Source organism: Myxocyprinus asiaticus, chromosome 14 (assembly GCF_019703515.2).
Source record: "Myxocyprinus asiaticus isolate MX2 ecotype Aquarium Trade chromosome 14, UBuf_Myxa_2, whole genome shotgun sequence".
Classification (NCBI taxonomy): Eukaryota; Metazoa; Chordata; class Actinopteri; order Cypriniformes; family Catostomidae; genus Myxocyprinus; species Myxocyprinus asiaticus.
The window spans coordinates 28,853,913-28,865,966 of NC_059357.1; the positions used below are offsets into that span (position 1 = coordinate 28,853,913).

Sequence of the window (12,054 nt, forward strand, 5' to 3'; positions counted from 1 at the left end):
AACCCGGTCCTCAGCCGGCCGGGTCGGCAAGCACCGCGGGCGATCTAGTTGTGGACATGGGAGCGTTTACGCCGGCTCAGCCCCCGCAGACCTCCCATCCCCTAGCATGCTCATTCTGTCCGGACGAGCTGTCGAGCGATGCAGGCGGTCTGCCCCAGGGCGGGTTTAATGTGTCGTTCATGGCTCGTGATGAGGATGAGCTTTCGGTCACAGCATCGGAGGGTTGGCTTCTGCTTTCGGAAGTGGACGAATCTTCTGAGCTCCCACCCACGGGTGCTAGAGCACAGGATGGGTCAGATGCTGAGTTGGCAGCTGTGCTTGCCCAAACATCGGGCTGAAGTGGAACCCTCCACCCTGCCCTGAGCGTTCGCAGCTGGATGATTGGTTTCTGGGCTCGGAGCATGACTCACGGCCATGCCCTGCCCCGGTGCCTTTCTTCCCAGAAGTGCACGAGAAGCTAACAAAGTCGTGGAAGGCACCTTTTACTGCCCGTACACGCTTCGCAGGCTCGTCCACTCTGACTACCCTCAACAGCGGAGCAGCTAAGGGATATGTCGAGCTTCCCCAGGTAGAGCGCACCATAGCGGCGCATTTATGCCCGCAGGGCGCAGCCACCTGACTGACCAAGGCTCCATTCCAAGGCCTGTAAGTTCTCTTCCTCTTTAATGACGAAGGCTTACAAGGCCGCAGGTCAGGCCGCTTCCGCCCTGCATGCCATGGCCATCCTGCAGGTCCACCAGGCCAAGACGCTAAAAGACCTGCACGAGGGTAGGACCGACCCAGGGCTGATGCAGGAACTGTGCACTGCGACCGACCTCGCCTTACGTGCGACGAAGGTCACGGCACGCGCCCTGGGGCAGACGATGTCCACGCTTGTGGTCCAAGAGCGGCACCTATGGCTCAACCTTGCAGAGATGTGTGACACCATGAAAGTCCGCTTTCTTGATGCGCCCATCTACCAAGGGGAGCTTTTTGTTGACACCGTCGAGGATTTCGTCCATCAGTTCTCGACGGTGAGAAAGCAGACCAAGGAAATTAAACTTATCCTTCCATGGTGCGACCCGGCCGCCTTCAGGCCACCGAGGTCCCGCACCCCATCTGCTTTTCGCCAGAGCCATTCCCCTGCGGTGCCGGCCCTGGCTCCTGTACCATCGGAGCCCGCAAGCCGGCCTCAGAGAAAAAGATCCTCTCGCGGGAAGTCGGCTCCACTTGCCTGTCTGTCGGCCCCCAAGAACCCCAGATGGGCTTTGAGGCGGTCCTGACATGGCCCACCCAGGGATGAGGCGACCACTCCTGACAGGTCTGGCCCAGGATATCTCTCCAGCCCCACCATTGCCCCTGGGCCAGTGTGTTGTGAGTATGACATTGCCGAGTGCCCTCTGGGCCTCGGCACCCACATGGTAAAAGAGCAGTTTCCTCATTCCCTGGGTCAGCACACTCGCAATGGCCAGGCACTGGAAGTCTTTCCGGTCAATCAGGTGAACGCGAGTACTTCTCATTCCCTCGTTCTCCGTCGAGAGACAGCTGGCGAAGAGGTAAGTGTGCTGGTCTCTGGGGCCACTCGCCCGTCCCAGTCACTGACCACCGTTGTGGGCTTGCGGAGCAGCACGTCCCCCCTGGGCTGTCTTCCAGGTGGGGCGCCTGTTCTGCCTTGCCGCGAACCACCCTGCCCGGGCACAGTAAGTCCAGTCGTCCCCCTGGTTCTGCTGTCACGGTGGCTGGAGGCCTGGTTAGAGCTCTTCAGCCCCTCATGGTGGCTCATCAGGACGATTTGCCTTGGCTACATGATCCAGTTTGCCAGACGCCCGCCCCGTTTCAGTGGCGTCCTCTCCACTATGGTGCAGGGCGAGGGTGCCTCCATCCTTCGGGCGTAAGTTTCCACCCTTCTGGCAAAGGGAGCAATAGAGCCGTCCTCGTAGCCAAGTTGCGCAAGGGCTTCTACAGCCCTTATTTTATCATGCCCAAGAGAGGGGGAGGGTCGTGCCCAATCTTGGACCTGCATGCTCTGAACAAGGCCTTACACTGGCTTCCATTCAGGTTGTTAACGCAGAAGCGCATCCTGGCATCAGTACGACATCAGGATTGGTTCGTGGCCATCGACTTGAAGGACGCATACTTTCACGTATTGATCCTTCCTTGACACAGACCCTTTCTTCGGTTTGCTTTCAAGGGACGAGCATACCAGTACAAGGTCCTCCCCTTCGGTCTGTCCCTGACCCCTCGCATCTTTACCAAGGTCGCAGAGGCTGCCCTGGCTCCGCTAAGGGAGAAGGGCATACGCATTCTCAATTATCTCGACGACTGGCTAATCCTAGCTCACTCGCGAGATCTATTGTGTGCACACAGGGATCTTGTGCTTCAGCATCTCGACTGACTCGGGCTTCAGGTCAACTGGGAGAAGAGCAAGCTCTCCCCTGTGCAGAGCATCTCTTTTCTCGGTATGGAGTTGGACTCGGTCGTTCTCAGGGCACGTCTTATGACCGAACATGCTCAGTCAGTGCTGACCTGCCTGAAGACCTTCAAGCAGAAGGTAGCAGCGCCAGTGAAACAATTTCAGAGGCTCCTGGGGCATATGGCATCCTCGGCGGCGGTTCTCCCCCTCGGGTTGATGCATATGAGACCACTTCAGCACTGGCTACAGACTCGAGTCCCGAGGTGGGCATGGTGCCATGGCACCCGGTGTGTGACCATCACGCTACAGTGCCATCATACTTTCAGCCCTTGGTCAGACCTGTCGTTTCTACGGAAAGGTGTTCCCCTAGAGCAGGTCTCAAGGCACGTCATGATCACGACAGATGCCTCGGGCTGGGGCGCCGTGTGCAAAGGGCAGGCAGTGTGGGGAGGGGCCCCGACTCCAATGGCACATCAACTGCTTAGAGTTGCTGGCAGTATCGCTGGCCCTGAGGAGGCTCCGGCCGTTGATTCAGGGCAAGCATGTGTTGGTCCGAACCGACAACACGGCGACCATAGCGTACATAAACCGCCAAGGCGGCGTACGCTCGCGTCACATGTCGCGACTCGCACGCCACCTCCTCCTTTGGAGTCAGCAGACCTTGAAGTCTCTGTGAGCCACTCACCTTCCAGGCACCCTCAACCATGCAGTGGACGTGCTCTTATGGCAGGAAACACTCCGCGGGGAGTGGAGACTCCACCCCCACATAGTCCAGCTGATCTGGGAGAGATTCGGGGAGGCACAGGTAGACCTGTTTGCCTCCCAAGACTCCTCTCACTGCCCCCTGTGGTACTCCCTGTCCGAGGCCCCCCTCGGCATGGATGCCTTGGCGCACAGCTGGCCCCGGGGGCTACGTAAGTATGCGTTTCCTCCTGTGAGCCTCATTGCACAGACTCTGTGCAAAGTCAGGGAGGACGAGCAGCAAGTCCTGTTCATTGTGCCGTACTGGCCTAACCGGACTTCTGACCGGGTTCTCGGATCTGATGCTCCTGACAGTAGCAGTTCCCTGGCGCATTCCCCTGAGGCAGGGCCTTCTCACTCAGGGGCAAGGCACGCTCCAGCACAGAGTTCGGGCCAACACACTCTCACATGATCTTGAGACCCCGGCCCGGTTACGTGCCCAAAGTTCCCACAACTCATTTTCGGGACCAGGTGGTGAAACTGCAAGTGCTCCTTTCAGAGGAGGAAGACCCGGTCTTGTCGTTGCTGTGTCCAGTTCATGCCCTGCGCATCTATCTGGACCACACGCAGAGCTTTAGATGCTCTGAGCAGCTCTTTGTCTGTTTTGGAGGACAGCAGAAGGGGAAAGCTGTCTCCAAGCAGAGGTTGGCCCATTGGATTGTGGATGCCATTTCTCTCGCATACCAGTCTCAGGACTTGCCGTGCCCCTTGGGGGTCTAGGCGCACTCCACTAGAGGTGTTGCGTCCTCCTGGGCACTGGCAAGGGGGGCCTCTCTAGCAGACATATGCAGAGCTGTGGGTTGGGCTATGCCCAATACCTTTGCAAGGTTTTATAACCTACACATAGACCTGGTTTTGACCCGAGTGTTGCACGGTAACAGCAGGTAGACCGGGCGGCCGGTTGGATGTACCGCTTGCATTGCACCTTTCCCCTTTTTCAAAGGTGATAATGTGCATTTTTCGTCCACAACAGTTCCCCGTACCAGTGAACTTTGGGCTCCTCTTTAATTCTTTAGCACTGTCCGGTGACGAATTCGGCAGAGGAGTAACGCCACCAGGCCTTTTCAGGTGAGCCTGTGTGCTTGGGCTCAGTGCTCCATGCGTGGTGATTCCCCTTTGGTAATCCCGTATGATGAGTTTCCACTGTTCGGTTTCCCCCTTAGGTGAAACCTGTGTTTTCCCTTGTCAGAGCTTTCTCTGTCTCGGCCACTGTGCTGCATACCCTCTCTGTAGATAGGGTCCTCCTGTGGTATCATTTCATATGTGAACTTCCTTGTTGGTAAGTCCATGTGAGGTATGCTCCACATGTTAACCTCCCTCTGGCAGGATGTGGTCTCCATAGTGCTTTCCTTCCTGGAGAAAGAAGAGCAGTTCCCAGCGCTATTCTATAAAGTGCTCGGCGGGAGATTGCTTAATAGCAAATTAAGAAAGGCACCGCCGGTAGCCTACTTGGGTAAGTGCCTTCTCCCCCCTTAATGGGACTAGGGAGATGCCTTATCTAATTCGATGGAAGGTCAAGACATGGTTGAGTGCTTGCTGCGAGTTACGCAGCAGCTTGCCCGTGTCCATTCTTCTATGCCTCGTGATGTGGTTCAGCACCTGCAATGTTTCCTATAGGAACCCCTAGTGTCACTACATCGACACAACGTTGAGTGAGTGACAGACAGGGAACGTCTTGGTTACTGTTGTAACCTCTGTTCCCTGACAGAGGGAACAAGACATTGTGTCCCTCCTGCCATGGTGCTGATCCAGCCGCTGACATGGCCGGGACTCTCTATTGGCTCCTCAGCATAAATCTGAATGAGTGATGCATGCCATCTCCTTTTATACCCGTATGTCCAGGGCAGAGAGTGGCATGCAAATTCCACTCGCCAATTTTCATTGGCCTTTGCTATTTTAAGCAAAGGTGATTGGGGCTCTCAAGATTGAACCCCTAGTGTCACTACATTGACACAACATCTCATTCCCTCCATCAGGGAACAGAGGTTACATCAGTAACAAAGACATTTTTAACTGCTTGAAAGTTTTGATGCAAGTTTATATTTGCATATGAAATACACCCCTTAGAGATTTATGGTAATTCTTAGTTCTATCAGGAAGACTCGCAGATTTGAGTAAAGTTTTAGATTACATTTATTTGATGAATATAAAACAGGTATGTAATGTTTCTCTTTGGCGTAAGCCCCGTCTGGCAGTCCGAAGTTGTTGTTCTCGGAACCATCAGATCCTGCCGGAGATAGGAGGCAGGGGTGAGGAACGTACCCCCGTGCAGGACGGGACTCAACTGGTGGTGGTGGGGTGGTGGAGGTTGCTGTGTTAGCACATTGAATCAGCAGTGTGATAGATTGTGAGCAGACTTATAAAGCAATGGCTTACATGTGATTGGCCAGGAGTTATGTATATAATGTTGCAATGATGTACAGCTGCTAGTCTTCCCGCTAGTACTACACTGCACTTACATTTCTACACTGGCATTTTACATCCCCTATTCTTAAGATCACATTGGGCCAGACAGGAATATAAGAATATTGTCTGCATTAATACATAGAAGAATGACAATTTGCCATAGTATGCAGAAGGCATATCAGCAAACACTGGATTTCTATTAGGGCTTCTGAGGAGAGAAAGTTGGCAGCATCTCTCAGTATTTGGGATGGAGATCATATTATAAAATGTTGTAAAACTACACAAAGAAACTCACAGGTCTTCTTGCAGTTTTCAGCTAATATAAAGGCTTGAGGTTCTTACTGGACTGCCTTGCAATGCCATGTGAAAGTAAAGAAATACTATTATCATTAATAATAATATTAATATTATTAATAGTATTATTAGTAATACATAATAACAATAATACAATACATATTGTATTTCAATTCAATAATATTGAAGTTGACTAGGTTTTGACCAAATCATGCAGCCCTAGTTTGACTTTCACCATAACCTGCAGTGGGGGATGATGGCAGTTCACTTTGCTCTGCTGTATCAGGGGCTTTACTCTTAATTGTCCATTAAAGTCAGACACAGCCAGTCCCTGGGGTCCCTTAGCAGTGCATTTAAAATATGCAATTTCTCTGCTCTGTCAAGCATTATTACATGTGGGACCAATTTTGGTTAGAGGTGTCATCCTTATTTTAAGAGTCTGAGTTTTTCTATTTTATTAAACCATACAGGATCTTGTGTGGCCTTCTAGTTAGAATGATGTTGGGCGTTTTCCAAACTGCATTTTTGCATTTGGAAATTACTGCAGGAAGGGGACGCTACTTGAAGGGTCACACATCAAGCGCTCTGTCCTTCGGAGTGAGTAGGGCAAAGGGATGATCACTTTCTATTTGAATTCGCCTGTTGCATATAAAATTAAATAAAAACGTTCAACTCATAAATGTTTCCCTTTATCATATGCTTTATTTGTTGAAAATCAATTTTAGAGAATTCTAATGAATACTGCTTACATTATTCAACTACCACTAACAACAGCAATGAAAATTGCTAATAATCTGTCTTAATAATAAAGCACTTTATTTAAACTACTGGTCAACCGATTCTTCTTTTTAAATGGCTGATATGTCACTCTTCTATAAATATATTACTTTCAAGACACTCAACTGATAATGCACTTTCTCAATGCACTCTTTGTACATTACTTTCTAAAATGGAAAAATAGAGTTGAAAAAGTCCTACACACTGTCATAATTTCATAAAGAAACAAGCTTAATGACACTGTGACCTTTTCTATGCTATTTTTCTATTGTATTGACATTGTCCTGCGCTAGAAAAGATCTTTATCTGTCACTCATAATCTTTAACCGTCCTGTCAGAAATTTTGAAAAAGTGCATACATGCACAAATTCACAGAACTTTTTCAGTGTGCCTGATATTAACATAAAGTGACACAGATTATATACACACACATCTGAAGCTCAGTTAATACAGGTACTCCACTAAAATAAATGAGAATTCTGCTTTAAACTTGCAAGTATAATTTGAAGAAACGATACAGCACTTTTCACACTGACATAATGATTGATGTATGCAGTAATGAAATCAGAGTCCCTTCCCTCGAAATTTCGAACACAATTGGTCAAAACAAACGCATTTTTGGTAAATGACGGAGAATTTTTGGTTACACCTGCCTACACCACTGCCTACAACCACCCAGGTGTAAGGCGAAGATTTCTTTCATTGTTTGTTAAAATGTATTCCTTCACCAATTTGTTTTTAATTTTATTTTATTTATTTTTTACTGTGTATCACTTTCATCTCTATTCTGGCCTGTACTTTTCTGAGAAATTTAAATAATTTGTATTGCATCACTCATGTTACTGCCTCTTGCCTTAAGGCACCTGCTAAATGAATTACTGTAAATGTGATATGTATAAAGCAGGTAGCTGATAGTCGATAATGTCTGTATATTTGATATAAACCAATGTAATAGCATTTATTTTATATATAATTTACTAAAAGAATAAATATAATATAAAACACAAAATATTTGTATTATCCATAGAGAAGGTTGTTGGTAGATTTTGTGAAACTTTTGTATGAAACTTTTCTGCTTATTGACCAAGCAGGCAGGGTCAATGCTGAAAATCTCTATATGGCCAAATATTGTCCAGTTAATTGGCCAGCCTGATATATTGGTCTATCACTAATTTCTATGTCTCTCTTTTTTCTATATAAGGCATACGAAAGTTACGCAAACCCTAAACTGTAATTACTGTGCACAAAACAATTAACATGATGTTGCCTCTGTTTCTTGTTTCTGCAGGTATGAGGATACTGGTCACTCTGCTTCTAGATACTCTGCCTATGTTAGGCAACGTCCTCCTGCTGTGCTTTTTTGTCTTCTTTATATTTGGCATTGTCGGGGTGCAGCTCTGGGCAGGACTTCTTAGGAATCGCTGTTTCATGGCAGATGACACGAAAGCGTAAGTACTGTCAGACTCTTATCTAACCACCAGCTTTGTCCCCTTGTCTCCTCATTTCCCCCATGTCCTCCGGGAGCATGTCAGCACTTCCGATATGATCTAAAGTGGCAGCCAACTGTTGCCAGCAGCAATGGCATTTCAGCCGTTGACAGGCTGGTAAACTGAACACCACACCCTGGCAGAAAATCAGTGTTCAGTGTATCAGCCCATGAGCACTGTACTGTAGGTACACACACCTCTTATGCCCTGTGTAAAAAGGTAAAAGAGAAATAAGTCTTGAGAGCCTGTCATGAGTACAGACTGCGGTTATCAACATGGATTTTTTTAGAAGTCATATATTTTGGGGACCTGGGTAGCTCAGTGGTAAAATGCGCTGGCTACCACTCCTGGAGTTCACTAGCTCGCTAGTTCGAATCACAGGGCATGCTGAGTGACTCCAGCCAGGTCTCCTAAGTAATCAAATTGGCCCAGTTGCTAGGGAGGGTAGAGTCACATGGGGTAACCTCCTCGTGGTCGCTATAATGTGGTTCGCATGTTGCCGCAGTGGATGGCGTGAAGCCTCCACATGTGCTATGTCTCTGTGGCAACGCGCTCAACAAGCCACGTGATAAGATGCGTGGCAACTGGGATTCGTCCTCCGCCACCCGGACTGAGGTGAATCACAATGCGACCACATGGACTTAAAAGCACATTGGGAAATGGGCATTACAAATTGGGAGATAAAGGAAAAAAAAACATTTGAAAAAAAGAAGTCATATATTTTGATGTAATGGAACAAATTAGTGCTCTGTAAGTGCATGTGTGTAATGGCCCCTGTGGTTCAGATTTGCAAGAGCAACAGCATTTTCATATGTCAGGTCTTATTTAGCTCTAAAGCTGAACTGCCTTGATCTGAAGTGTTTTTTCAGATTGCGGTAAAAGTTTATTTTTATTTTATTTGAAGTACTGCAGATGATGGTTATAAAAGCAAAGAGATTTGATGGTCTTTACTCACAAACAGTTGATTTCATTTTTTAAATGGTTTAGCAGTACCTTTTGTGACAAGATATTCCAGGTATTGCTATGACTTCAGGATATGTTTTCTTTTTCTTGTGCGTGCATGCGTGTGTGTGTGAAATGAAAATGTAAAAAGGCAGAAAGTTTTTTGTGAGGGTTAGGTTTAGGGGGAGGGTTAGGGTTAGGGGAAAGAATATATAGTTCATACAGTATAAAAATCATTATGTCTGTGGAGATAGCCGCACCATCGTGTGTTTGTGTATGTGTGTTTAATAAATTACTGATTTTAAAAATACACTTACAGTTAAAGGTTTAGGCACATTGGGTTAACACTTTAAAATAAGGTTCCATTTGTTAACATTAGTTAACATGAACTAACAATGAACAATACTTTTACAGCATTTATTAAACTTGGTTAATGTTAATTTCAACATATAGAAATACATGTTTAAAATCAAAAGTTGTAATTGTTAACATTAGTTAATATACTATGAATGTATATTTATTAAATGAATAGTTCACCCAGAAATGAAAATTCTCTCATCATTTACTCACCCTCATGCCATCACAGATGTGTATGAATTTCTTTCTTCAGCAGAATAAAAAAGAAGATTTTTAGAAGAATATCTCAGCTCTGTAGATTCATACAGTACAAGTGAATGGTGACCAGACCTTTAAAGATCCAAAAATCACAGACAGTCATAGTAAAAGTAATCCATACGATTCCAGTAGTTAAATCAAAATATTATAAAGCGATATGATTGCTTTGGGTGAGAAAAAGATCAGTATTTACGTAAGTCCTTTTTACTATAATTGTTTACTTCCTGTTGCTCTCCAAAGCATGTCCACGGGGGGACTCAGTTCATGCAGCCCTCTCGGGTGACGTAAGCATGCTGGCATGTTCAAACAAAAGAAAAAACTATAAAGCTTGTGAACAGCATTCTCTTGTAAACAAATCGAGCTACATTTCCAGTTGTATCGCATCAGTTCTCGCGTCAACATGCCAACGCGCATACAACACGCAAGAGGCAGCGTGAACTGGGTCCCCGCGTGGACGCGATTTGGAAATAACAGGAAGTAAACAATTATAGTGAAAAGTACTTAAATATTGATCTGTTTCTCACTAAAAGGGAACATTTAACTTTAGAAGACATTAATCTAGCCACTGGAGTCTTATGGATTATTTTACTACGACTGTCTGTGATTTTTGGACCTTCAAAGTTTTGGTCACCATTCACTTGCATTGTATGGACCTACAGAGCAGAAATATTCTTTTAAAAATCTTCGTTTGTGTTCTGCAGAAGAAAGAAAGACATACACATCAGGGATGGCATGAGCTTGAGTAAATGATGAGATAATTTTTATTTTTGGGTGAACTATCCCTTTAATTAACATCAACAAAGATGAATAAATACTGTAAAAAAAATATATTTTTCATTGTTAGTTTATGATACCGAATGCATTCATTGTACTAATTAACAAATGTAATTTATGAAGTGCGACTGAATTGATGTTTCTCGTGATCTTAAAAACCTTTTGATCTAAAGTAATATGCTCAAATGCTAGAAATTAGTTTTGTAGAGAAATATAAATTGTCCTAAATTATGATTTTACAAAATTTTACAAAATTAAACTTTAATTGGAAAAACTGAAATTGATGAGTTGGACCAGATAGTGAAGGAAAAGCAGTCAACAGAGAACTTTGTGGATATTTGTTTACACACTACTCCCCAAGTGTGTAGAGCAGTAATCTAGACTGGCTACACTGAAAAGGCTAAAATATAAGATAGTTTTGATTTTGTTCAACATTTTTGGTCAATACATAATTCCCATTATTCCATATTGTTCTAACATGTGGAAAATAGGAATAATAAAGAATGAGTGCTCTAGGTGTGTCTAAACTTTTGACTGGTAATGTGTATATGATTCAAGCAAGTAATGTTTCAGTAAGAGTCTGTTTAGTAAACAAATGCAATGCTCTCTGTATTTCCACAGCCTCTATAATCTGTCATTCATGAGTCCATACTTCATGCATGAAGATGGTGAGGACAACCCCTTCATCTGCTCCACCAATAAGGAGAACGGCATGCTGCGTTGCAGTGCGGTACCCCCTGTCAAGGAGGGCGATGTGGAGTGCTCTTTAAAAGCACCTCTACCGGGACATGTCTACTTTGGCCTTGATGAACCAAGCAAGAACAGTTGTGTTAACTGGAACCAGTATTACAGTGTGTGTCAGCCTGGGGAGCTCAACCCCCATAAAGGGGCAGTGAACTTTGATAATATTGGATATGCCTGGATTGCGATATTCCAGGTAAGTGCCTCACATAGAGTTGTTTGTAATACAAATCACTGCCATACCAGTGGCCTTTATGTTGTGGGAGTCTGTGGGAATGGATGAAGTGCATTAGAATAGGAGTCTACAACCTTTTTGTCATGCCAAGGACCCCTTCATGGATAAAGAGACGGAGCAGGGACACCCTGTTACATATTGTATAAAGTTTAGTTTTGCATTTTAAACCTGGCCTATAATAACATGCAGATAATACCATATTAATGTACTTACATTACATACTTTATGATTCTTACATTGCAAAGCCATTAAAATAATCATAAATGATGTAGGGTTAATCCATCTCAAGTAGTCCAACATAGGCTGCTTAACCATTTTTAATTTTCCTAATTTTTTTTTAGTGATTACCTCTATGTATTGGTATTGCAAAACCACCAGTTTTTTATTTTAATTTTACTTGGTTTAACCACAGCGTCCATCTTTGTGTCATGGCGCATGACAAATTTTGGTTACACAGATGTTTTTTTTTTTTTAGAGGGTACCTAGGTAAGTATAGTGTGCATGCAGAACATTTCAGTTTTTAAGTGCAATTTTTTTTTACATTTCCCCTCGCTTTTGGGTTGATTATCTCTGGTGGGGGACCACATAGGAACCTGAAAGTTTCACAGATATATGTCCTCTATGGTAGCATTCCACTGGTTACAGAGCTA

At 45.2% G+C, this 12,054-nt stretch overlaps 1 protein-coding gene across 1 annotated transcript in view; it reads left to right on the forward strand.

Annotated features, from left to right (window-relative positions):
- Window positions 1-12,054, forward strand: part of cacna1ha (calcium channel, voltage-dependent, T type, alpha 1H subunit a) — a 105,896-nt gene that overhangs the window by 14,489 nt on the left and 79,353 nt on the right. Inside the window, exons 4-5 of the mRNA XM_051715927.1 lie at window positions 7,899-8,058; window positions 11,050-11,365. Coding sequence (XP_051571887.1) covers window positions 7,899-8,058; window positions 11,050-11,365 — 476 coding nt within the window. The remainder of the gene's footprint in view (window positions 1-7,898; window positions 8,059-11,049; window positions 11,366-12,054) is intronic.